Genomic DNA, 27,350 nt, shown 5'->3' on the forward strand with positions numbered 1-27,350 from the left:
GAGTGTTTTGTTTGTTAGGGCATGTTAGAGTGTTTTGTTTGTTAGGGCATGTTAGTGTTTTGTTTGTTAGGGCATGTTAGTGTTTTGTTTGTTAGGGCATGTTAGTGTTTTGTTTGTTAGGGCATGTTAGAGTGTTTTGTTTGTTAGGGCATGTTAGTGTTTTGTTTGTTAGGGCATGTTAGTGTTTTGTTTGTTATGGCATGTTAGTGTTTTGTTTGTTAGGGCATGTTAGAGTGTTTTGTTTGTTAGGGCATGTTAGTGTTTTGTTTGTTAGGGCATGTTAGTGTTTTGTTTGTTAGGGTATGTTAGAGTGTTTTGTACAGATATCATGCTTGCAAACAAATTCTAGAGTTCAAAAACCATATTAACACTAGATTGCTTTTTATTAATATTGTTTTGTTATATTTAACTGCCGAAAATGCTGTTATCAAGGTTATTTCCTTAGTAGGTGATGTCAGAGGTCAGCATGTGGGGGAAGTGGGGGCTCAGGATGATAGACGAGTTTCCCACTAGTAATTACCAGGATTTCCCCTCCAGTCCTATGTGGTAAATTCCCACTTCCCAAACGGAAGCAAACAGGACGGAACGGGGAGTGACCTCTGTGATTTTGTCCAATAGAAACTCATTGTCGTTGCAAGACGTGCACTAATGGATACACCCCAGGTTAGTCCCTCCCCATTTAGTTCGTAGTGAATACCACCCACTTGTAGCCCACAGGGCAACAGTTTGTCCATTCCTCTAATGGTATTTCTATGGTTGTAGCCCACAGGGCAACAGTTTGTCCATTCCTCTAATGGTATTTCTATGGTTGTAGCCCACAGGGCAACAGTTTGTCCATTCCTCTAATGGTATTTCTATGGTTGTAGCCCACAGGGCAACAGTTTGTCCAGTCCTCTAATGGTATTTCTATGGTTGTAGCCCACAGGGCAACAGTTTGTCCAGTCCTCTAATGGTATTTCTATGGTTGTAGCCCACAGTGCAACAGTTTGTCCATTCCCCTAATGGTAGGTTAAAGCAGGGTTTCCCAAAGTCAGTTCTGGGGCCCTCCCTGGGTGCACGTTTTGGTTTTTTGCCCTAGCACTACACAGCTGATTCAAATAACCAACTCATCATCCAGCTTTGATTATTTGAATCAGCTGTGTAGTGCTAGGGCAAAAACCAGAACGTGCACCCAGGACTGAGTTTAGGTGCATTCAGGCATCAGATTGCTATATCATATGATGTGATTTGCTGATATAAATACCTAACCAGACATTGTAAGTTCTGGCATGCAATATAGTGAGGCAGGAACTCGACCAATGGCCTGGTAATCTGAGCCTAGATCTGTGGTTAAGGTCAACCCTTTACTGTAGGCTCATGTTGCGTAAGGTAAAAGGTGCACTGGGTGGTTGACGTTTGAACTTGGGGACTATTTTTTGGCGTCCTAACCCGCCCGCATGGAGAGAGCTGGACGATCAATATCGAGTGCCACTGAAAACATGGAGCTCCGTGGTGGGGGTTTAGAATCAGCTCTCTTAGGGGTGTTACGGTAATGACAACTCCGTGACTATGTCATCGTTAGATGAGAGCCAGTTGGTCACGCACATCGAGACTCGCACTGAAACGAAGCGAGAAACGAACCCACCTTCACTGCTGTCGTGTACTTTACATTTCCTATCTATTCCAAAAAAAGCATTTAGTTGTGAGAAAAGGTTACGAATTGATTGATTCCTATCTCACACTGTGGGGAGTTAGTTTCATCCATTGCCTGCTGCTCGACCTCAAAAGGAAAGTGTTTTTTTCTCCCCAGAAAAGTTCGGAAAAGGTGAGTGGTGACGCAATTCACTTCAAAGCTTTGCGCAAACATGATTGATTCATAAACACGATTCATATAATGCTTACACCATTCATATCATACGCCTCTTATAAACATTTACACTGTTAGCCTACATTATTGACACAGTTGAATGAAAATCAGTGCAGTCGCTCCATACAATCAAAATAACTGTGTAGTTGGTAATTTTACTATAGATTTGTCATAATTAAGACTAAATCATACGCATTCATGATTGATTAACTGATGGGGATTCAAAACGAAGTGAAGCATATTTTTAATTTAAATATTTGTAGTTTGACGTTGGGGCGGGAGTGGGTTGCGTGGGGGCGGGGTAGTTTAGGGGGGCGAATGGGTGGGTTTGTTAAGAGTCAAAGACTGTTGTAAATCCACGTTTTATTCTGTTGAGTGTTGTCAATATGAATGGTTGTAGAAGGCTAGTGTTCTGTTGTCAATAGGGATGGTTGTAGAAGGCTAGTGTTCTGTTGTCAATAGGGATGGTTGTAGAAGGCTAGTGTTCTGTTGTCAATAGGGATGGTTGTAGAAGGCTAGTGTTCTGTTGTCAATAGGGATGGTTGTAGAAGGCTAGTGTTCTGTTGTCAATAGGGATGGTTGTAGAAGGCTAGTGTTCTGTTGTCAATAGGGATGGTTGTAGAAGGCTAGTGTTCTGTTGTTGTACAACATGATCTGTGCTAATGGTCCCTAGTGGGCAATAATACGATAATAGGAGGGGAGAGAGATGGGGGAGGGAGGTATGGGAGAAGATAACATGATAATGAGAGAGAGAGAGAGAGAGAGAGGACCTGTAGAAAAGGGAGATGAGAAAAGATAGAGAGGGGTGGGAGTGAGGGGGAAGTTACAGTGAGGTAGGGTGAAGGAGGTAGGGGTGGGAGTGAGGGAGAAGTTACAGTGAGGTAGGGGTGGGAGTGAGGGAGAAGTTACAGTGAGGTAGGGTGAGGGAGAAGTTAGTGAGGTAGGGGTGGGAGTGAGGGAGAAGTTACAGTGAGGTAGGGGTGGGAGTGAGGGAGAAGTTACAGTGAGGTAGGGTGAGGGAGCAGTTAGTGAGGTAGGGGTGGGAGTGAGGGAGAAGTTACAGTGAGGTAGGGGTGGGAGTGAGGGAGAAGTTACAGTGAGGTAGGGGTGGGAGTGAGGGAGAAGTTACAGTGAGGTAGGGGTGGGAGTGAGGGAGAAGTATGAAAAAAATGTATGCACTCACTAACTGTAAGTCGCTCTGGATAAGAGCGTCTGCTAAATGACGTAAATGTAAAAAATAAATAATAAGTTACAGTGAGGTAGGGGTGGGAGTCAGGGAGGGAGTAAAAGGTGAAGGAGGTAGGGGTGGGAGGGAGACAGAGAAGAGGGGAAGGTTGAATGGGGAAGTAGCTGTGTGTCTCTACCACTCCAAGGTCAGGGAATGGGGAAGTAGCTGTGTCCCTACCACTCCAAGGTCTGGGAATGAGGAAGTAGCTGTGTCATCATAGAAATTGCTTAACTAGATCCGTACAGTAGATCCTGTGTGTTTCTCAGTGTCCGGGTAAACGTGTACAGTCCTGTTGTTTTGGTCCGCGTCCCAAATGGCACCCTAATCCCTACATAGTGCACTACTTTAGACCAGGACCCATAGACCTCTGGTCAAAAGTAGTGCACTATGTAGGGAATAGGGTGCCATTTGGGATGTAATCCTGGGAACCTTGCCTTTGTCCTGTAAGTATTATGACCGCTCACTCACACTAAGCGTATGTGTTTATAAAACACACTTGCTGTATTATCATGTCATTTCTGCTGTTGGTGAATATGATGTCAGGACCCATAATGTTTAGAAGGATCTTGACAGACAGAGCTGTTTGAATATGATGTCAGGACCCATAATGTTTAGAAGGATGTTGACAGACAGAGCTGTTTGAATATGATGTCATGACCCATAATGTTTAGAAGGATCTTGACAGACAGAGCTGTTTGAATATGATGTCAGGACCCATAATGTTTAGAAGGATCTTGACAGACAGAGCTGTTTGAATATGATGTCAGGACCCATAATGTTTAGAAGGATCTTGACAGACAGAGTAGAAGTTTTGTGTTACAATGTGGATGGATGGAAGGGCAGGCAGTCAGACAGAGAGACAGGCGGTCTGGGTGTTGGTGTGTCTGTGATTCCTTAGAGACCACCGTGAGTTGGCTACTTCCTTCCAGACTCCCCTCTGTGTGTTGTTGAACAGGCACAAAGACATGGACACACACCTGCTCCTAGCTATTAGCCGCTAGCCATTAGCTGTTAGCCTCTCGCTCCTGTTAGCCTGACAGTGGTGTTATGAAGCTGTTAGCCGCTAGCTCAGATCAGTCTGACCCACAGCATTGTAACCCACAATATTTCTGAGTCTGTGTCCCTCCATGCTTTTAAATCAAATGTAATTTTTCACATGCTTCGTAAACAACAGGTGTAGACTAACAGTGAAATGCTTAAGGTCCCTTCCCAACAATACAGAGATAAAGACAATAGAGAAATAATAGAAAAGTAAAACATGTAATAATACAAGTCATTATAAATACAATGAGTAACGATAACTTGGCTATATACACGGGGTACCAGTACTGAGTCTATGTGCTGGGGTACGAGGTAATTGAAGTACATATGACCATCTACAGTGCCTTCAGAAAGTATTCATACCCTTTGATTTATTCCACATTTAGTTGTGTTACAGCCTGAATTCAAAATGGATTAAATATATATATTTTCTCACCCATCTACACACAATACCCCATAATGACAAAGTGAAACATGTTTTTAGAAATGTTAGCAAATGTATTGAAAATGAAATACATAAATATCTAATTTACATAAGTATTCACACCTGAGTCAATACATGTTAGAATCACCTTTAGCAGCGATTACAGCTGTGAGTCTTTCTGGGTAAGACTCTAAGAGCTTTGCATACCTGGATTGTACAATATTTGCACGTTATTCTTAAAAAAATTCTTTAAGCTCTGTCAAGTTGGTTGTTGATCATTGCTAGACAGACATTTTCAAGTCTTGCCGAGATTTGAAGTGGTACTCAGTGATGTGTGTTGTGTTGGATTTTCCCCAAACATAATGCTTTGTATTCGGGACAAAAAGTTAATTTCTTTGCCACATTATTTTCAGTTTAACTTTAGTGCCTTATTGCAAACAGGATGCATGTTTTGGAATAGTTTTATGTACAGGCTTCCTTCTTTTCACTCTGTAATTTAGGTTAGTATTGTGGAGTAACTGCAATATTGTTGATCCATCCGCCGTTTTCTCCTATCACAGCCATTAAACTTGAACTGTTTTAAAGTCACCGTTGGCCTGATGGAAACCATTGGAAATCCCTGAGCGGTTTCCTTCCTCCCTGGCAACTGAGTTAGGAAGGACGCCTGTATCTTTGTAGTGACTGGGTATATTGATACACCATCCAAAGTTTAATTAATAACTTCACCATGCTCAAAGGGATATTCAATGTCTGCTTAAAAAAAACCATCTACCATTAGGTGTCCTTCTTTGCGAGGCATTGGAAAACCTCCCTGGTCTTTGTGGTTGAATCTGTGTTTTGAAATTCACTGCTCGACTGAGGGATAATTGTATGTGTGGGGTACAGAGATGAGGTAGTCATTGAAAAATCATGTTATCCACTATTATTGCACACAGTGAGTCCATGCAACTTATTATGTGACTTGTTAAGCAAATGTTTACTTCTGAATTTATTTAAGCTTGCCATAACAAAGGGGTTGAATACTTATTGAACTCAAGACATTTCAGCTTTTCCCTTTTCATGTCAATCCACGGAGGCAAAAAGGACAATGTCGAAGTTTAATTCAATAAGAGAAAAACAGTGAAAGGAGAGTTGAAGATAAAAGAGAAGGGAGGGCCTGAAAAGTCATGTTTGGGAAAGATTTGGTGACGTGGTAAAAGAGGATGATATCAGTGCTATGTTATGTGTGATGATGGTGAGACATCATTCCACTTTGTCATTATGGGGTATTGTGTGTGTGTGTGTAGGCCAGTGACACGCAATCTCAATTTAATCCATTTTGAATTCAGGCTGTAACACAACAAAATGTGAGGAAAGTCAAGGGGTGTGAATACTTTCTGAAGGCACTGTATGGACTGTTCTGTTCTGAATATATATTGACTGTTCTGTGTGTGTGTGTATGTGTATATATATATATATGGACTTTCTGAAGACACTGTAACTAAGAATAAAGTAGCTCGTCAACAGGATTGATAATAAACCGTAACAGCAGCATATGTGATGAGTTAGTGCAAAAAGGATCAATGCACATTAGTCCGGGTAGCTATTGGTTAACTATTTCACTAACTATTTAGCTATCTAATGGCTTGGGAGGTAGAAGCCGTTCAGGGTCCTGTTTGTTCCAGACTTGGTGCATTGGTACCGCTTGCCATGCAGTAGCAGAGAGAACAATCTAGGACTTTGGTTGCTGGAGTCTTTGACAGGGGTGGAGGGGGGGAAGTGGAGGAGGGGAGGGGTGGAAGAGAAGGGGCTGAATTGGTGGGGAGTGGAGGGGCGGGAGGGGAGGGGCTGAAGTGGGGGGAGGGGTGGAAGAGGAGGGGAGGGGCTTAAGTGGGGAGGAGGGGTGGAGAGAGTATATGAAAATACAACATCTGGGGCAGATATCAAAACTCTTCCTGGTAGGATACACTTGTGCTTCCGAAGAGGGGAGGACTACTCTCAGTCACATATATATATATATTTTCAAATAAAAGTGTTTTATATACCCTAAAAAACATGTTTAAATCCAGCGATAGAAAGATGTTTTTAATATTTTTGTTTTAAGCCTATCCCAAACCTTAACCATTTCAGAGTTAATGCCTAAACTTAACCATAAACACAAAATGTGATATTTGGAACAACTTTTAAATGTTATGTTTGAGAAACATGGTTGGATGTGTAATTCTGACCTGAGACTGAGAGAGCTGGTAGGACAAACACAGACCAGAAAGAAAGGGAAGGCTTCAGTGTTTCGTGTCACTACTAGAACCAACTGGATCTTCTCCATTATGTCAACCTGTTGTTGTTGTTGTGTGTTGTGTTGGCAGTTATTGTGAAGAAAAGAGGAACATTCTCTCGCTTTGAAGTTCACCAACGTTTCGGCTGCAAGCTTCATCAGGCTTTTAAAAAACTGAGCTGTAGTGTTTTCTGCAGGTTAGCGGCTACCAGTGGAGCGCAGGTCAGCTGTTTGTTCACCCGCCCGACTACTGTATATGTGATGAAGTGTAAATCTGAGGCCTGTACCCAAACCGAACACGCAAATATAGAAAAATGCGCTGCAGGCTACAGTCAAAGATGGCAGAATGATTTTTTGACGGGGTTCAGGATTATTTTCTATTTATAATTTCTGACATTTTGGTAGACTATTTGTTAGTCAACTTGTCTATAATTAGATACATGCAGCTTCTCTTCTGTCATTATACAGTGCCCTCCACAATTATTGGCACCCCTGTTTAAGATGTGGTCGAGGACTTCCAAAAATTATCCTTTTTTTTAAAACAACATAGAACCCAAATGCAAAAAAAGAGAAAAATCCAACCTTTTATTTAAGTACAGTGGGGAAAAAAAGTATTTAGTCAGCCACCAATTGTGCAAGTTCTCCCACTTAAAAAGATGAGAGAGGCCTGTAATTTTCATCATAGGTACACGTCAACTATGACAGACAAATTGAGGAAAAAAAATCCAGAAAATCACATTGTAGGATTTTTTATGAATTTATTTGCAAATTATGGTGGAAAATAAGTATTTGGTCAATAACAAAAGTTTCTCAATACTTTGTTATATACCCTTTGTTGGCAATGATTTCAAGTTTTTTTTTTCAAAATGTGTGATTTATTTTTTTTTACCACCAAAGTAATGTACTTAAATAAAAGGTTGGATTTTTCTCTTTTTTTTGCATTTGGGTTTTATGTTGTTTAAAAAAAAGGAGAATTTTTGGAAGTCCTCGACCACATCTTAAACAGGGGTGCCAATAATAGTGGAGGGCACTGTATGTTACCCTGGAAGACTAAATAAACCCTTGCTCAACAGAATAATGTCATGGATCGATAGAATGAATGCTTCAATCTAGTTGACATCAGTAAAGTTTTCTCTGTCATCTTTCACGGAGCGAAGACGTTGAGGGACTGGGGAGACAATACAATTAAAAATTAAAAAAACTTGCAAAATGTCCAAATGACATCAGTTTGACCGGTTGTAAGGAAAAAGAAAGCTGTGAAAACGACCCAACGTGTTTCTGATAAGATTTCAGTTCTGCTTCGATGCATATTTTATGTGTTTGAAATACTATCAGCTTTTATGATGAAGACAGCACCTCTACAGATGGTATCTAACTGAGCATTGCATTCTCTCAGAAAGAATGCAGAAAGAAATAAATCGTATTTCTCCACCTCTGTTCCCGAGTATACATTTAGCCTGCATTTGGTATATAATTCTGCAGGAGTTTATTATTAAGGCTATGTGAGAGGTTATAGACCTACGCCTCGATCACACCGACAGCTTTATTGGGCAAAATGGTACCCAGCATCATCTAGATAGGTGTGCAACAAAAGTTCAACATTCACCTTCTGCTACCGTTTCTGTCAAGCCGTCTACACATACAGTTTGACGCATACGTTCGATAAATCCAACATATGCACCACACAGAACGCACTGCAACTGTCTCTTCAACACGATGCTGCAGGGCAAACGCAGCGTTCCATTGGAAATGAATGTACTCCTGGTGTACCAAAACGCAATGACGCGGTTGGTGTGATCGAGGCGTAGTCCGTGTCCAGATTTCAGTTTCCATTTAACCAATCTCAACAGTAGGCTACAGTTCCCTTGACGTGCCGTAGACCTAGTTGAAGTCCCGTGTTGTGACTGTGGAATTTTGTATAGAGCCTCACCATCATCACACATAACATAGCCGGATATCATCCTCTTTTACCACTTCACCAAATCTTTCCCAAACATGACTTTTCTGGTCCTCCCTCCTCTTTTATCTTCAACTCTCCTTTCACAGTTTTTCTCTTATTGAATTAAACTTCGACATTGTCGTTTTTGCCTCCGTGGATTGACATTAACTTTTTTCTGGCTTGACGTGAACTTTTTCTGCCCGTTCCCAAAAGCATTATTTGGTGATTGGCTGTGCAGGCTATTTGGCGCGTGTCCAGTTAAGTCTTAAAGTTGAGGCTTATGTAGTAATACCAGATAGCCTCAAATAATGAGAGAACAACCTCCATGCAGCCTGTAGATAGAAAATTCATAAATGTATAATTATTGTGCAATTTCTAAGGTATTGTTTTCTCTTTATTCAAACCGCCCGTCTCCCACCTGCCCTTCGTTCTCACAATATTTAATGGCCCCTAAACCCGCCCGCACCGTGGATATAACCGTGGATATAACCGCGGCGACTGCGGGTTATGAGTCAACCCGCGCATCACTAGTGGCTACACGCTATTAAACAGTGATTGACTGGTACTGGACCGTAATTCAGCCACTCAAGTGGATACACTGCATTTAGAATCATGGAGGATAACTTAAAAAAAACGTTTTTCAACTTATTTCCATTGTAGTGTATAAAAAAAAAGAAAAATATTTATTAGGGGACACACACACACACACACACAATGAAGTCAATGAGGCTGGGGGGTGTGTGGGGGGGGTTAGAGACCTTTTGTATAGAGATCAGCGTTGGTCTCTGGTGGAATATTCCATGGGTATGATCACTACTGAAACCAGCCAGTGTCAGCAGGTGTGTGTGTGTGTGTGTGTGTGTGTGTGTGTTGTGTGTAATATCCACACACATGACAACCAGATGAACTCAATGGAACCATCTCCATTGCAGCCAGAGGAAGAGTGTCAGTTTATACAGGGAATGTATCCCAAATGGTACCCTAGTCCTTATATAGAGAGCCCTGTGGCACCCTATTCCCTATGTAGGGAACCATATAGTACCCTATTCACTATGTAGGGAACCATATAGTACCCTATTCCCTATGTAGGGAACCATCTAGTACCCTATTCACTATGTAGGGAACCATATAGTACCCTATTCCCTATGTAGGGAACCATATAGTACCCAATTCCCTATGTAGGGAACCATATAGTACCCTATTCCCTATGTAGGGAACCATATAGTACCCTATTCCCTATGTAGGGAACCATATAGTACCCTATTCCCTAAGTAGGGAACCATATAGTACCCTATTCCCTATGTAGGGAACCATATAGTACCCTATTCCCTATGTAGGGAACCATATAGTACCCTATTCCCTATGTAGGGAACCATATAGTACCCTATTCCCTATGTAGGGAACCATATAGTACCCTATTCACTATGTAGGGAACCATATAGTACCCTATTCCCTATGTAGGGAACCATATAGAACCATATTCTTATGTAGGGAACCATATAGTTCCCTATGTAGGGAACCATATAGTACCCTATTCCCTATGTAGGGAACCATATAGTACCCTATTCCCTATGTAGGGAACCATATAGTACCCTATTCACTATGTAGGGAACCATATAGTACCCTATTCACTATGTAGGGAACCATATAGTACCCTATTCACTATGTAGGGAACCATATAGTACCCTATTCACTATGTAGGGAACCATATAGTACCCTATTCACTATGTAGGGAACCATATAGTACCCTATTCCCTATGTAGGGAACCATATAGTACCCTATTCACTATGTAGGGAACCATATAGTACCCTATTGGCCCTGGTCAAAAGTAGTGCACTATATGAGTGATTCCTCACGAAAGGCAAAAATAGTTTGGGGATTTTCAGGAAACCCAGACCCCAAAAATAGGGCAGGGTTTTGTTATTCTTTGCAGTCAAATACAGGCCATCTGGTGTGTATAGGAAGTCCCCTCACTGTTGTGTGAGTGAGTGTCAACAAAGTTAGTGCTGGTAGGAAAAGACAAGTGCCCGTTTGTTTTGAGGAATAATAATAATATAAGACTGACTGAGATGTCTGATTTAAGATACTCTTTGAAGTGGTTGAAGTTTAACATGTTTTCGGAAGATGGTCAGGGACTCTACATCAGGGGGAAAGTATCACAGAATTCCATCCAGGTCACCAGGAGCAGTATTGGGGGGTGTAACGCGTAACGTAACGAGTAATATATCAGAGTACAGTTCCAATTTGAGTAATAACATTACAGTTACTGATCAAAGATGGTCGTCGCAGTAATGTTCCACCATCTGGGGGATTAGGCCTGGCTCGCAGTCGACGTTCCAGTTCATCCAAAAGGTGTTCGATGGGGTTGAGATCAGGGCTCTGTGCAGGCCAGTCAAGTTCTTCCACACCGATCTCAACAAACCATTTCTGTATGGACCTCGCTTTGTGCACAGGGCATTGTCATGCTGAAAGAGGAAAGAGCCTTCCCCAAACTGTTGCCACAAAATTGGAAGCACAAAATCGTCTAGAATGTAATTGTATGCTGTAGCGTTAAGATTTCCCTTCACTGGAACTAAGGAGCCTGAACCATGAAAAACAGCCCCAGACCATTATTCCTCCTCCACCAAACTTTACAGTTGGCACTATGCATTGGGGCAGGTAGCGTTCTCCTGGTATCCGCCAAACCCAGATTTGTCCATTGGACTGCCAGATGGTGAAGCGTGATTCATCACTCCAGAGAACGCGTTTCCACTACTCCAGTCGGCGAGCTTTACACCACTCCAGCCGACACTTGGCATTAAGCATGGTGATCTTAGGCTTGTGTGCGGCTGCTCGGCCATGGAAACTCATTTCATGAAGCTCCCGACGAACAGTTCTTGTGCTGACGTTGCTTCCAGAGGCCAGTTTGGAACTCGGTAGTGAGTGTTGCAACCGAGGACAGATGATTTTTACTCACTTCAGCGGTTCCGTTCTGTGAGCTTGTGTGGCCTACAACTTCACGGCTGAGCCCTTGTTGCTCCTAAACATTTCCACTTCACAATAACAGCACTTACAGTTGACCGGGGCAGCTCTAGCAGGGCAGAAATTTGACTAACTGATTTGTTGGAAAGGTGGCATTACATTTTACATTTTAGTCATTTAGCAGACGCTCTTATCCAGAGCGACTTACAGTTAGTGAATACATATATTTTTTTTATACTGGCCCCCCGTGGGAATCGAACCCACAACCCTGGCGTTGCAAACGCCATGCTCTATCAACTGAGCTACATCCCTGCCGGCCATTCCCTCCCCTACCCTGGACAACGCTGGGCCAATTGTGCGCCGCCCATGAGTCTCCCGGTCGCGGCCAGCTGCGACAGAGCCTGGATTCGAACCAGGATCTAGTGGCACAGTTAGCACTGCGATGCAGTGCCTTAGACCACTGCGCCACTCAGGAGCCATCCTATGACGGTGCCACGTTGAAAGTCACTGAGCTCTTCAGTAAGGCCATTCTACTGCCAATGTTTGTCTATGGAGATTGCATGGCGGCGTGCTCGATTTTATACACCTGTCAGAAACGGGTGTGGCTGAAATAGCCGAATCCACTCATTTGAAAGGGGTGTACATCAATACATTAAAAGATACAATAATACTAAATGTAATACAACAATAAAATAAATACTAAATGTGATCCTCTGGAGCTCGGTTGGTAGAGCATGACGCTTGCAACGCCAGGATATTGGGTTCGATTCCCGGGACCACCCATATGTGAAATGTAGGCACGCATGGCTAAGTTGCTTTGGATAAAAGCGTCTGCTGAATGGCAGATATAAAATGTGTTCTACACGTTGCATTTATATCTGAACGTTCTGTAACGTTAAACCCTCCTGAACAGGCCCCATGGGCTAGAACCTGGCAGCTCTCTGATTGGTGTTGCCATGGTGAAGAGGGTTCTTAGAATGTCCTAGGGAAGGCACTGATTGGACAGCCAGGGTTTGGAGTGGGTGTGGGTGTGTATGCAGTCAGGCTAGTGCCTAAGTAGCTGAGTGACAGTTTTCAGTTTGAGTCTAGGGAAGAAATAGCCTGGTCCCAGATCTACTGATCTATCATAGGAGAGTGGAAATAGCCTGGTCCCAGATCTACTGATCTATCATAGGAGAGTGGAAATAGCCTGGTCCCAGATCTACTGATCTATCATAGGAGAGTGGAAATAGCCTGGTCCCAGATCTACTGATCTATCATAGGAGAGTGGAAATAGCCTGGTCACGTCCCAGATCTGTTTGTGTATCATGCTAATACTTCTTGTCATATCAAACAGTGGCATGATGGCACAAACAGACTGGTACCCAGGCTAGAGAAGAAACAGACTGGTACCCAGGCTAGAGAAGAAACAGACTGGTACCCAGGCTAGAGAAGAAATGACAGACAAAATAAATATCCTAGACAGTGGAACAGGAAATGAAAGAGATGGATGGGCTAAGAGAGAGAGTTAGGAGGGAAAGACAAAAATGATACAACCCTCCCTCCCTCCCTCCCTCCCTATCTCTTATTATTCTCTGTAGTCACGACATCCACCTCTCCTGTCTATTGTAAACTGTTTAGAGGGTCCTCTCCTCTCTCCTGTCTATTGTAAACTGTTTAGAGGGTCCTCTCCTCTCTCTCCTCTCTCCTGTCTATTGTAAACTGTTTAGAGGATCCTCTCCTCTCTCCTGTCTATTGTAAACTGTTTAGAGGGTCCTCTCCTCTCTCCTGTCTATTGCAAACTGTTTAGAGGGTCCTCTCCTCTCTCTCCTCTCTCCTGTCTATTGTAAACTGTTTAGAGGGTCCTCTCCTCTCTCTCCTCTCTCCTGTCTATTGTAAACTGTTTAGAGGGTCCTCTCCTCTCTCCTGTCTATTGTAAACTGTTTAGAGGGTCCTCTCCTCTCTCTCCTCTCTCCTGTCTATTGTAAACTGTTTAGAGGGTCCTCTCCTCTCTCTCCTCTCTCCTGTCTATTGTAAACTGTTTAGAGGGTCCTCTCCTCTCTCCTGTCTATTGTAAACTGTTTAGAGGGTCCTCTCCTCTCTCTCCTCTCTCCTGTCTATTGTAAACTGTTTAGAGGGTCCTCTCCTCTCTCTCCTCTCTCCTGTCTATTGTAAACTGTTTAGAGGGTCCTCTTCTCTCTCTCCTCTCTCCTGTCTATTGTAAACTGTTTAGAGGGTCCTCTCCTCTCTCCTCTCTCCTGTCTATTGTAAACTGTTTAGAGGGTCCTCTCCTCTCTCTCCTCTCTCCTGTCTATTGTAAACTGTTTAGAGGGTCCTCTTCTCTCTCTCCTCTCTCCTGTCTATTGTAAACTGTTTAGAGGGTCCTCTCCTCTCTCCTGTCTATTGTAAACTGTTTAGAGGGTCCTCTCCTCTCTCTCCTCTCTCCTGTCTATTGTAAACTGTTTAGAGGGTCCTCTCCTCTCTCTCCTCTCTCCTGTCTATTGTAAACTGTTTAGAGGGTCCTCTTCTCTCTCTCCTCTCTCCTGTCTATTGTAAACTGTTTAGAGGGTCCTCTTCTCTCTCTCCTCTCTCCTGTCTATTGTAAACTGTTTAGAGGGTCCTCTTCTCTCTCTCCTCTCTCCTGTCTATTGTAAACTGTTTAGAGGGTCCTCTCCTCTCTCTCCTCTCTCCTGTCTATTGTAAACTGTTTAGAGGGTCCTCTCCTCTCTCTCCTCTCTCCTGTCTATTGTAAACTGTTTAGAGGGTCCTCTTCTCTCTCTCCTCTCTCCTGTCTATTGTAAACTGTTTAGAGGGTCCTCTCCTCTCTCCTGTCTATTGCAAACTGTTTAGAGGGTCCTCTCCTCTCCTCTCTCCTGTCTATTGTAAACTGTTTAGAGGGTCCTCTCCTCTCTCCTCTCTCCTGTCTATTGTAAACTGTTTAGAGGGTCCTCTCCTCTCTCTCCTCTCTCCTGTCTATTGTAAACTGTTTAGAGGGTCCTCTCCTCTCTCCTCTCTCCTGTCTATTGTAAACTGTTTAGAGGGTCCTCTCCTCTCTCTCCTCTCTCCTGTCTATTGTAAACTGTTTAGAGGGTCATTTGGAGCTGTGATGCTGATGCCATTATCAGGTGTATTAGTATAACGACTTAACTGGGTTTCTCCTCTTCTCTTTCTATCCGTCCGTCTGTCTACTCTAGGTGTTTGTCACGACTACCCTTCCTCCCCCAATGTCTTCCGAAGCCACGCCCATCCAGGGGTCAGTATCCCCATGCTCTACGACCCCTCCCCTGACCTCTAGGTCCCCGGTCTCCCCGGTCTCTCCGGTGTCCCCTGGGTCCCTGCGCCCGCCAGGCTCCCAGCACCCAGACCGCCCCCCCTCCCCCATGAGAGGTTACCTCATACCCAGCCCCCTGCCCACCAGACGCACTAGGACCTGCTCAGCGTGAGTACTGCACACACACACACACGTAAATACATTCAGCCTGTACACACAGATGTTCATACACACACGCATAGGCTGTACACACACACACACACACACACACACACACACCTAGTTAAACTTGTTTTAATGCAACAGTTATGAAACCGCTTAACTAGCCTGCTGATATTGTTGCACGCGTTATGTCTAGGGGGTCTTAGTCCTGGTTACATGGTCTGTAACCTGACTCATTATGTCTAGGGGGTCTTAGTCCTGGTTACATGGTCTGGAACCTGACTCATTATGTCTAGGGGTCTTAGTCCTGGTTACATGGTCTGTAACCTGACTCATTATGTCTAGGGGGTCTTAGTCCTGGTTACATGGTCTGGAACCTGACTCATTATGTCTAGGGGTCTTAGTCCTGGTTACATGGTCTGTAACCTGACTCATCACGTCTAGGGGTCTTAGTCCTGGTTACCTGGTCTGTAACCTGACTCATTATGTCTAGGGGTCTTAGTCCTGGTTACATGGTCTGTAACCTGACTCATTATGTCTAGGGGTCTTAGTCCTGGTTACATGGTCTGTAACCTGACTCATTATGTCTAGGGGTCTTAGTCCTGGTTACATGGTCTGTAACCTGACTCATTATGTCTAGGGGTCTTAGGCCTAGTTACATGGTCTGTAACCTGACTCATTATGTCTAGGGGTCTTAGTCCTGGTTACCTGGTCTGTAACCTGACTCATTATGTCTAGGGGTCTTAGTCCTGGTTACATGGTCTGTAACCTGACTCATTATGTCTAGGGGTCTTAGTCCTGGTTACATGGTCTGTAACCTGACTCATTATGTCTAGGGGTCTTAGTCCTAGTTACATGGTCTGTAACCTGACTCATTCTGTCTAGGGGTCTTAGGCCTAGCTATGCCGTGACCGTTTGTGGTAGATGGTGGCAGATTGTGGTAAATTGCGTCATTCTGTCATTGCACCACACTATCACAAGGGGGAGTTAGAACGCTGATCTATCGGTAGTCTAAACTGTGGCACAAATTGGGGGATTTTTCACACCTAGCCGAGCTATTAGACCAGGGTTCCCCAACTGGCGGCCCGCGGGCAGAATTTGGCCCACGGGTGGTTTTATTTGCACCACCCCCTGCAAGTACTAAGCAAAAAAAAAAAAAAAAAAAAAAGTGTTGTTGAATTTTCATTGTTGGACATAAAAGACTATAAAGGAACACCAGGAAATCAGCTCCAAATGATTTGAATTTAAGATACCATATTTCGGCTTCTTGCGGTCAATTTGCAGTCTACAAATTATATGTAATTATGTTCCGGCCCCGCTGACCATCCACTCAAGAAATAATCGGCCCGCGGCTGAATCTAGTTGATGATCCTCGTATTAGACTATCCTTGTGTAGGTTAATGGAAGTGTGAATGTTTCAGTCCGAGTCTCTCTTCAATGGCACTAGAGTCCTGCATCAGGCAACAACAACAAAATACCTGGCGGGTGGTCCCGGAGTTGAGAGAGAACTTGGGTAAATACAATGGCGCAATTACACTTGTCATGTGGACCGACGAATTTGGAAAAATAAGCACAGAGGGCTTTTGGTTCCTCTCCCTCTAAAAACAGAAATAAATCATTCTAAATAACAAACTGGCTTTATTTACCACAGTGTGAAAGAGTGATAAGCCCCTCTATATAAAGTGAGTTTGTGAAACACGGAGTCCTTCTTTGCTGATGTGAAGAAGAAACTGAATGAAAGAGTCCAGCGAGGAGAGGGAAGGGTGAAAGGTTGCCCATATTTTCAAGACCTGAGCTACTTCCTGTATTTATGAAATGTACTAGTTTATTTAGGCATTTTAATATATTCCTTTAGGCTTGGCCTATTTAATAGGCTATTTAATATATTCCTTTAGGCTTGGCCTATTTAATAGGCTATTTAATATATTCCTTTAGGCTTGGCCTATTTAATAGGCTATTTAATATATTCCTTTAGGCTTGGCCTATTTAATAGGCTATTTAATATATTCCTTTAGGCTTGGCCTATTTAATAGGCTATTTAATATATTCCTTTAGGCTTGGCCTATTTAATAGGCTATTTAATATATTCCTTTAGGCTTGGCCTATTTAATAGGCTATTTAATATATTCCTTTAGGCTTGGCCTATTTAATAGGCTATTTAATATATTCCTTTAGGCTTGGCCTATTTAATAGGCTATTTAATATATTCCTTTAGGCTTGGCCTATTTAATAGGCTATTTAATATATTCCTTTAGGCTTGGCCTATTTAATAGGCTATTTAATATATTCCTTTAGGCTTGGCCTATTTAATAGGCTATTTAATATATTCCTTTAGGCTTGGCCTATTTAATAGGCTATTTAATATATTCCTTTAGGCTTGGCCTATTTAATAGGCTATTTAATATATTAGCATAAAGCTGAGTGACTCACTCATTCCTGGCTTTGGATCAAAATAAATAAGTACCAACATTCTTTCTGATCGTCTTTAATAAATAAATGTTTTGACCAAGTTAATCTGCTCATGTTGTGTGTGTTCAATTATTTGTGATGTGGTTACAATGGAGAATGGAAAAAATGAAATAAATCAAATAAATCCTGTTTATAATGAATAATCTGATGCGTGTTGCAGTCATCTTTCCTTTTTAACATGTTGCCTGCCTTTATTGTGTGTGTGCCTGTTTTATGTGTGTGTGTGCCTGTTTTGTGTGTGTGTGTGTGTGTGTGTGTGTGTGTGTGTGTGTGTGTTTAGGGCGGCACGTGCAGCGGAGGGTCCATCGTTCAGCGGCGTATGTAAGTGTTTCTCTCGCACTAAAGGACACGGCTTCATCACACCAGCCGACGGAGGCAGCGACATCTTTGTCCACATCTCAGAGTAAGTGTGTGTGTGTGTGTCACAGCCTCAACACACATTAAAATAATGCCAGTCGCACAAGCCAAGTTTCACTATGGGTGATGAGGGCGGTGACGAGGGGGTACGGTCTGCAGTTCGCTGTGCGTCCTCCTCCTTTTCGTGGCGTCATTAGTCCCTGAGGTCCTAGTGCCTGTCTTTAGAGAGGAGATTTCCTCTCTCCTTCAAAAGCAGGCTATTCAAGTGGTCCCCGTATCAGAAGTACAGAGAGTATTGTCCTATCGGGATGATTGGCAGGTTGTTAGTGGAGTTGAGGGAACAGGTGGCGCTCTACCCTGCCACGCTGGTTTCCCATATTCAGTCTCTGGGGTTCATAGTGAATCACAAGAAAAGTTGTTTGACTCTGGCTCAGTGCGTTCAGTTTCTGGGTCTCGTTTTGGACTCGGTTCTGAATCATGCGTTTTTGTCCCAACAGAGCATTGCAGCTCTCTCTGGCACGGGTTCAGCTGGGGCACTCGGTGCCTTTTTTCACGTGTGCCTGCTGTTATTGTGTCTGACGGTCTCTATGATAGCTGTGGTGCCTCTGGGACTTCTGTTAATGCATCTGTTTCAGCTCTGGGTGATTGCTACGCGTCTTGACGCATCTCGCAACTGCCATCGGTTGCTCACGGTATCCCCGTTGTGCCCGAGGGCGTTGACTCCTTGAAGAGACCTGCTATTGCAGGAGGTTGTCATGGGCCGGGTAGTGTCCTGCAGGGTGGTCACAACAGACTCATCCTTACTGGGATGGGAGTGCTGTGTGTGGGCTACTCGGAAAGAGGGATTTGGTCAACAGCGCAACGGGTGCTGCATGTCAATTACCTAGAACTACAGACTGTTTTGCTGAGGCGTTTCCTTCCGATGCTGGAGGGCCAGCATGTGTTGGTAAGGTCCGACAACAGGACGGTGTTGGCTACTTCAACAGGCAAGGAGGTACTCTGTCTCTCTCTCTCCTAAACCTGTTCCGTTTATATGCTCGTATGGAGCAGTGCACATTTCTTGTCGCTCAGGGCGACGTATCTTCCCAGATGTCTCAAAGTGGGTTCTGATCTACTTTCCAGGTGGGTTTCTATCTCTACGGAGTGGAGACTGACTGCACCCCTCGGTGGTGGCCCAGATATGGACCGGTTCGGCAGGGCAGGCGTAGATCTTACGCATCGCAAGAAAATGCGCATTGTCATCAATTCTTCTCAATGAGGGATCTGGGCGCTCCGTTGGGAACGGATGCTTTGGCGTATCAGTGGCCTCGGACCCCGCTTTATGATTTAGGTCGCCATGGAGATGGTCCGTCAGGAGGTTACGTACTAATGCAGTTGCTCCCAAGGTTATGCCTATGTCTTACATGGTTAGGGTTAGATTATGTCTGTCTTACAGGTCTCTGGCTTTCAAGCTTTCCCTTTCTCACCTCCTCCGTTTGCTTCCAGTGAACACGGAGGTTGAATGGCCTGTGTTATGCACGTATATGGACAGGAACAAGGATGTCCACGTTGTGACCGGTTTTTTGTCTGTTTCGCTAATCCAGCTCGGGGTTTCTAAGCAGAGTCTTTCCCATTGGATTGTGGAGGCCATCTCCCAGGCAGAGGACAAGGGTAGCCTAGCGGTGGGTTTAGATTAAACTGAGGACATCCCTCTTTCTCTGTCTGCTGGGTTCTATAAGAAAATAAAGGGAAGCCTGGTGGTTGAGGTCAGAAGACTGGTAAAAGGTGGGATGGATGTTGAGGTCAGAAGACTGGTAAAAGGTGGGATGGATGTTGAGGTCAGAAGACTGGTAAAAGGTGGGATGGATGTTGAGGTCAGAAGACTGGTAAAAGGTGGGATGGATGTTGAGGTCAGAAGACTGGTAAAAGGTGGGATGGATGTTGAGGTCAGAAGACTGGTAAAAGGTGGGATGGATGTTGAGGTCAGAAGACTGGTAAAAGGTGGGATGGATGTTGAGGTCAGAAGACTGGTAAAAGGTGGGATGGATGTTGAGGTCAGAAGACTGGTAAAAGGTGGGATGGATGTTGAGGTCACGGTACTGTAGATGGAGAACACTCATGTTTCAAGTTGTAGTAGTCGTATGTACAGGAGTCACATGGTATACACCGTCCAACTAAATTCTTACTTGCAGGTTCCCTCTTGATAATGCAACAACAATAAGAAATAACACAACATTAGAATTAAAAATGTAAATGTCTCCGTATAATAGAATAAAACATTTAGCATCAGTATAAATACAGGAGACGCAGCAATTTATATTCCAATATTGACACGTGTCGGGCTGGACACGAGAGCAAGTGTTTAAATTGTGTAGTATTTAGTAGTGATGACGGGAAAAATCGATACAGTTACAAATCGCAATATTATTTTGGATGATATTATGTTGATACTTTCACTCCAAGTATCGATTTTAAAAACCGCTAGGTATCGTTCATTAGCGCTAATCGTCTTTACCTGCGCCAACACGCCAGTATTTTTTATCCTATAGCTTGTTTTCCATTTCTTTTTAAATAGTGAGCCAACATGTTTTCAACACTTATGTCCATGACTAATTTTCTAAAGCTCTCTCTTGTCTCTCTGCAGCAGACATAGTGAGCAATATGTTTGGATCATCGAATGGTAAAACAATCACAGTATTGAATCGCAATAAATATAAACTCAGCAAAAAAAGAAATGTCCTCTCACTGTCAACTGCGTTTATTTTCAGCAAACTTAACATGTGTACATATTTGTATGAACATAACAAGATTCAACAACTGAGACATAAACTGAACAGGTTCCACAGACATGTGACTAACAGAAATTGAATAATGTGTCCCTGAACAAAGGGGGGGGGGGGGTAAAAATCAAAAGTAACAGTCAGTATCTGGTGTGGCCACCAGCTGCATTAAGTACTGCAGTGCATCTCCTCCTCATGGACTGCACCAGATTTGCCAGTTCTTGCTGTGAGATGTTACCCCACTCTTTCACCAAGGCACCTGCAAGTTCCCGGACATTTCTGGGGGGAATGGCCCTAGCCCTCACCCTCCGATCCAACAGGTCCCAGACGTGCTCAATGGATTGAGATCCGGGCTCTTCGCTGGCCATGGCAGAACACTGACAATCCTGTCTTGCAGGAAATCACGTACAGAACGAGCAGTATGGCTGGTGGCATTGTCATGCTGGAGGGTCATGTCAGGATGAGCCTGCAGGAAGGGTACCACATGAGGGGGGAGGATGTCTTCCCTGTAACGCACAGCGTTGAGATTGCCTGCAATGACAACAAGCTCAGTCCGATGATGCTGTGACACACCGCCCCAGACCATGACGGACCCTCCACCTCCAAATCAATCCCGCTCCAGAGTACAGGCCTCGGTGTAATGCTCATTCCTTTGACGATAAACGCAAATCCGACATCATCCCTGGTGAGAGAAAACCGCGACTCGTCAGTGAAGAGCACTTTTTGCCAGTCCTGTCTGGTCCAGCGACGGTGGGTTTGTGCCCATAGGCGACGTTGTTGTCGGTGATGTCTGGTGAGGATCTGCCTTACAACAGGCCTACAAGACCTCAGTCCAGCCTCTCTCAGCCTATTGCGGACAGTCTGAGCACTGATGGAGGGATTGTGCGTTCCTGGTGTAACTCGGGCAGTTGTTGTTGCCATCCTGTACCTGTCCTGTAGGTGTGATGTTCGGATGTACCGATCCTGTGCAGGTGTTGTTACACGTGGTCTGCCACTGCGAGGACGATCAGCTGTCCGTCCTGTCTCCCTGTAGCGCTGTCTTAGGCGTCTCACAGTACGGACATTGCAATTTATTGCCCTGGCCACATCTGCAGTCCTCACGCCTCCTTGCAGCATGCCTAAGGCACGTTCACGCAGATGAGCAGGGAACCTGGGCATCTTTCTTTTGGTGTTTTTCAGAGTCAGTAGAAAGGCCTCTTTAGTGTCCTAAGTTTTCATAACTGTGACCTTAATTGCCTACCGTCTGTAAGCTGTTAGTGTCTTAACGACCGTTCCACAGGTGAATGTTCATTAATTGTTTATGTTTAATTGAACAAGCATGGGAAACAGTGTTTAAACCCTTTACAATGAAGATCTGTGAAGTTATTTGGGTTTTTACGAATTATCTTTGAAAGACAGGGTCCTGAAAAAGGGACGTTTCTTTTTTTGCTGAGTTTAGAATCATGAGAATCACAATACATAACAAATCTGCACCTAGGTATCGTGATAATATCGTATAGTGAGGTCCCTGGCAATTCCTAGCCCTAGTGTTTAGCAATTCTAAATAAAAGTCTAGTAGCAGCAGTCGTTGGGTGTGAGTGTGTGCTAAGGTACAGAGATTCAGTGCAGGTGGTGATTATTATTATTATTATTATTTATTCCAGTTGAAGTGTTCAGCAGTTTGATGGATAGAAACTGTCTCTGAGCATGTTGGTCCGAGACCCAATGCACCGATACAGTCTGCCCGACGGTAAGGGAGTGAACAATCCGTGTGTGTGGGGTCCTTGATGATGCTGCGGGACTTCATCAAGCACCGTTTCATTTCGATGTCCTTTAAGGGTGAAGCACGGTCCCAGTGATGTCCTGGATGGGTGGGAGCACGGTCCCAGTGATGTCCTGGATGGGTGGGAGCACGGTCCCAGTGATGTCCTGGTTGGGTGGGAGCACGGTCCCAGTGATGTCCTGGAAGGGTGGGAGCACGGTCCCAGTGATGTCCTGGATGGGTGGGAGCACGGTCCCAGTGATGTCCTGGATGGGTGGGAGCACGGTCCCAGTGATGTCCTGGGCCGTCTTCACCACCCACTGGAGGGCCTTGCGGTCGTGGGCGGAGCAATTCCCTTACCAGGCCGTGATGCAGCTCTCGATGGTGCAGCTTTAGCATTTGGAGAGGACCTGGAGTGGCATGTCGAATTTCTTCAGCGGCTTTAGGAAGTAGAGGCGCTGTTGCGCCCTCTTGACAAGAGTGGCACCTTGGTTTTCCTGGGCACTGGGACGATGGTGGTCTCCTTGAAACAAGTGGGGACTACAGCCTGGGACAGGTTGAAGATGTCAGAGAAGACGCCCGCCAGCTGGTCAGCGCACACTTTGAGGACGCTGCCAGGGATGACATCTGGGTCTTTCTCACGTCAGCCTCTGAGAGCGAAAACACCTGGTCGTCCTGCTCAGCGGGAGCTCTCCTGGATGGCTCAGTGTTGTTTGCCTCGACACGAGCATAGAATATGTTAAGCTCGTCTGGGAGGGAGGCTTCGGTGGGGCACCACGCAGCTGGATTTGCCTTTGTAGTCTGTGATGGTCTGTGATGGCCTGTAGTCCGTGATGGCCTGTAGTCCTTGCCACATGGGTCACCAGTGATTGATTCAAGTTTGAGTCTGTATTTTATTTTTTTCCCTAATGGATTTGCGGAGCTCATACCTGCTGGCCTTGTACAGCTCATACCTGCTGGCCTTGTACGCGCCACATTGGGGTAGGTCATCGGCGCTCGTTCTGCTGACATTGAATGCTGCGGTACGGGCTCTCAGCATGTTACGAATTTCTCATCCAGGGTTTTTGGTTGGGGTTTGTCCAGATTGTTATTGTGGGTACAACATTAACACATTTCCTAATGAAGCCTGTGACTGTTGATGTATATTGCTCAATGTTGATGGATGAGTCCTGGGTGGATGAGTATTTAAACATATTGCAATCAGTATTCTGAAAACAGCCCTGCAGCATTGAGTCTGCCTCCTCTGTCCAGCGCCTCACTATTCTCTGTGTTGGAGGCTCCCTCTTGAATTGCTGCTTGTAGGCGGGGAGTCGGAACAGAGAGACGTGATCTGATTGGACGAAGTGAGGGTGGGAGATGGTTATTTACGCGTTCACTCACCCCTCCTCCCTCTACAGTATCTCACTCACCCCTCCTCCCTCTACAGTATCTCACTCACCCCTCCTCCCTCTACAGTATCTCACTCACCCCTCCTCCCCCTACAGTATCCCTCTCACTCACCCCTCCTCCCTCTACAGTATCTCACTCACCCCTCCTCCCTCTACAGTATCTCTCACCCCTCCTCCCTCTACAGTATCTCTCACCCCTCCTCCCTCTACAGGATCCCTCACCCCTCCTCCCTCTACAGTGTCTCTCTCACTCACCCCTCCTCCCTCTACAGTATCTCTCACCCCTCCTCCCTCTACAGTATCTCTCACCCCTCCTCCCTCTACAGTATCTCTCACCCCTCCTCCCTCTACAGTATCTCACTCACCCCTCCTCCCTCTACAGTATCTCTCACCCCTCCTCCCTCTACAGGATCCCTCTCACTCACCCCTCCTCCCTCTACAGTATCTCACTCACCCCTCCTCCCTCTACAGTATCTCTCACCCCTCCTCCCTCTACAGTATCTCTCTCCCCTCCTCCCTCTACAGTATCTCACTCACCCCTCCTCCCTCTACAGTATCTCACTCACCCCTCCTCCCTCTACAGTATCTCACTCACCCCTCCTCCCTCTACAGTATCTCTCACCCCTCCTCCCTCTACAGTGTCTCTCTCACTCACCCCTCCTCCCTCTACAGTATCTCTCACCCCTCCTCCCTCTACAGTATCTCTCACCCCTCCTCCCTCTACAGTATCTCTCACCCCTCCTCCCTCTACAGTATCTCACTCACCCCTCCTCCCTCTACAGTATCTCACTCTCCCCTCCTCCCTCTACAGTATCTCACTCACCCCTCCTCCCTCTACAGTATCTCTCTCACTCACCCCTCCTCCCTCTACAGTATCTCTCTCACTCACCCCTCCTCCCTCTACAGTATCTCTCACCCCTCCTCCCTCTACAGTATCTCACTCACCCCTCCTCCCTCTACAGTATCTCACTCTCCCCTCCTCCCTCTACAGTATCTCTCTCACTCACCCCTCCTCCCTCTACAGTGTCTCTCTCACTCACCCCTCCTCCCTCTACAGTGTCTCTCACCCCTCCTCCCTCTACAGTATCTCTCACCCCTCCTCCCTCTACAGTATCTCTCACCCCTCCTCCCTCTACAGTATCTCTCACCCCTCCTCCCTCTACAGTATCTCTCACCCCTCCTCCCTCTACAGTATCACTCACCCCTCCTCCCTCTACAGTATCTCTCACCCCTCCTCCCTCTACAGTATCTCACTCACCCCTCCTCCCTCTACAGTATCTCTCACCCCTCCTCCCTCTACAGTATCTCTCACCCCTCCTCCCTCTACAGTATCTCTCTCACTCACCCCTCCTCCCTCTACAGTATCTCACTCTCCCCTCCTCCCTCTACAGTATCTCACTCACCCCTCCTCCCTCTACAGTATCTCTCTCACTCACCCCTCCTCCCTCTACAGTATCTCTCTCACTCACCCCTCCTCCCTCTACAGTATCTCTCTCACTCACCCCTCCTCCCTCTACAGTATCTCACTCACCCCTCCTCCCTCTACAGTATCTCACTCTCCCCTCCTCCCTCTACAGTATCTCACTCACCCCTCCTCCCTCTACAGTATCTCACTCTCCCCTCCTCCCTCTACAGTATCTCTCACCCCTCCTCCCTCTACAGTGTCTCTCTCACTCACCCCTCCTCCCTCTACAGTGTCTCTCTCACTCACCCCTCCTCCCTCTACAGTATCTCTCACCCCTCCTCCCTCTACAGTATCTCTCACCCCTCCTCCCTCTACAGTATCTCTCACCCCTCCTCCCTCTACAGTATCTCTCACCCCTCCTCCCTCTACAGTATCTCTCACTCCTCCTCCCTCTACAGTATCTCACTCACCCCTCCTCCCTCTACAGTATCTCACTCTCCCCTCCTCCCTCTACAGTATCTCTCTCTCTCACCCCTCCTCCCTCTACAGGATCCCTCTCACTCACCCCTCCTCCCTCTACAGTATCTCTCACCCCTCCTCCCTCTACAGTATCTCTCACCCCTCCTCCCTCTACAGTATCTCACTCACCCCTCCTCCCTCTACAGTATCTCACTCACCCCTCCTCCCTCTACAGTATCTCTCACCCCTCCTCCCTCTACAGTATCTCTCACCCCTCCTCCCTCTACAGTATCTCACTCACCCCTCCTCCCTCTACAGTATCTCTCACCCCTCCTCCCTCTACAGTATCTCACTCACCCCTCCTCCCTCTACAGTATCTCACTCACCCCTCCTCCCTCTACAGTATCTCACTCACCCCTCCTCCCTCTACAGGATCCCTCTCACTCACCCCTCCTCCCTCTACAGTATCTCTCACCCCTCCTCCCTCTACAGTATCTCTCACCCCTCCTCCCTCTACAGTATCTCACTCACCCCTCCTCCCTCTACAGTGTATCTCTCACCCCTCCTCCCTCTACAGTATCTCTCACCCCTCCTCCCTCTACAGTATCTCTCACCCCTCCTCCCTCTACAGTATCTCACTCACCCCTCCTCCCTCTACAGTATCTCACTCACCCCTCCTCCCTCTACAGTGTCTCTCTCACTCACCCCTCCTCCCTCTACAGTATCTCTCACCCCTCCTCCCTCTACAGTATCTCTCACCCCTCCTCCCTCTACAGTATCTCTCACCCCTCCTCCCTCTACAGTATCTCTCACCCCTCCTCCCTCTACAGTATCTCACTCACCCCTCCTCCCTCTACAGTATCTCTCACCCCTCCTCCCTCTACAGGATCCCTCTCACTCACCCCTCCTCCCTCTACAGTATCTCTCTCACTCACCCCTCCTCCCTCTACAGTATCTCACACCCCTCCTCCCTCTACAGTATCTCTCTCACTCACCCCTCCTCCCTCTACAGTATCTCTCACCCCTCCTCCCTCTACAGTATCTCTCTCACTCACCCCTCCTCCCTCTACAGTATCTCTCTCACTCACCCCTCCTCCCTCTACAGTATCTCTCTCACTCACCCCTCCTCCCTCTACAGTATCTCTCTCACTCACCCCTCCTCCCTCTACAGTATCTCTCACCCCTCCTCCCTCTACAGTATCTCTCTCTCACTCACTCCTCCTCCCTCTACAGTATCAAGGGGGAATAGGTACCAATGGAAGGAGATGAGTACGGTTTATCATTAATCTCTCCCCTCCCTCCCCTCTACAGTATCGAGGGGGAATACGTGCCAATGGAAGGAGATGAGGTGAGCTATAAGGTGTGCTCCATCCCTCCCAAGTACCAGAAGATCCAGGCGGTGGATGTCACCATCACCCACCTCAACCCAGGATCGAAGCACGAGACCTGGGGTGGGGCGCTGCTCAGCTCCTCCTGAATCCTGGACGTCCCTAGAGGGGACAAATGTCAACAGGGAGAAAAGTTGTGTTTTTTTTTTATTTTTTTGAAGGGACATATGGCTTCATGCTTGTTGTGGGAGGAAATGGAAAGGTTGGTATTTGAATGGGAAGACATGTATTATTAGACAGGAAGGTTTATTAAATAAATCTGTATTACTGCAACAATA

General features: G+C 45.7%; 1 protein-coding gene across 1 annotated transcript; it reads left to right on the forward strand.

Annotated features, from left to right (window-relative positions):
- The first annotated feature begins 1,583 nt into the window (after window positions 1-1,583).
- LOC311118483 (calcium-regulated heat stable protein 1-like) lies at window positions 1,584-27,350 on the forward strand. Its single transcript, XM_084193274.1, has 4 exons — window positions 1,584-1,804; window positions 14,868-15,112; window positions 17,856-17,978; window positions 26,996-27,350. Exons 2-4 carry the CDS (start codon window positions 14,898-14,900, stop codon window positions 27,159-27,161), a joined length of 504 nt encoding a protein of 167 aa, XP_084049400.1. The 5' UTR covers window positions 1,584-1,804; window positions 14,868-14,897; the 3' UTR covers window positions 27,162-27,350.

The sequence above is a fragment of the Coregonus lavaretus genome, assembly GCF_964263955.1.
Source record: "Coregonus lavaretus genome assembly, contig: HAP1_SCAFFOLD_559, whole genome shotgun sequence".
Lineage (NCBI taxonomy): Eukaryota > Metazoa > Chordata > Actinopteri > Salmoniformes > Salmonidae > Coregonus > Coregonus lavaretus.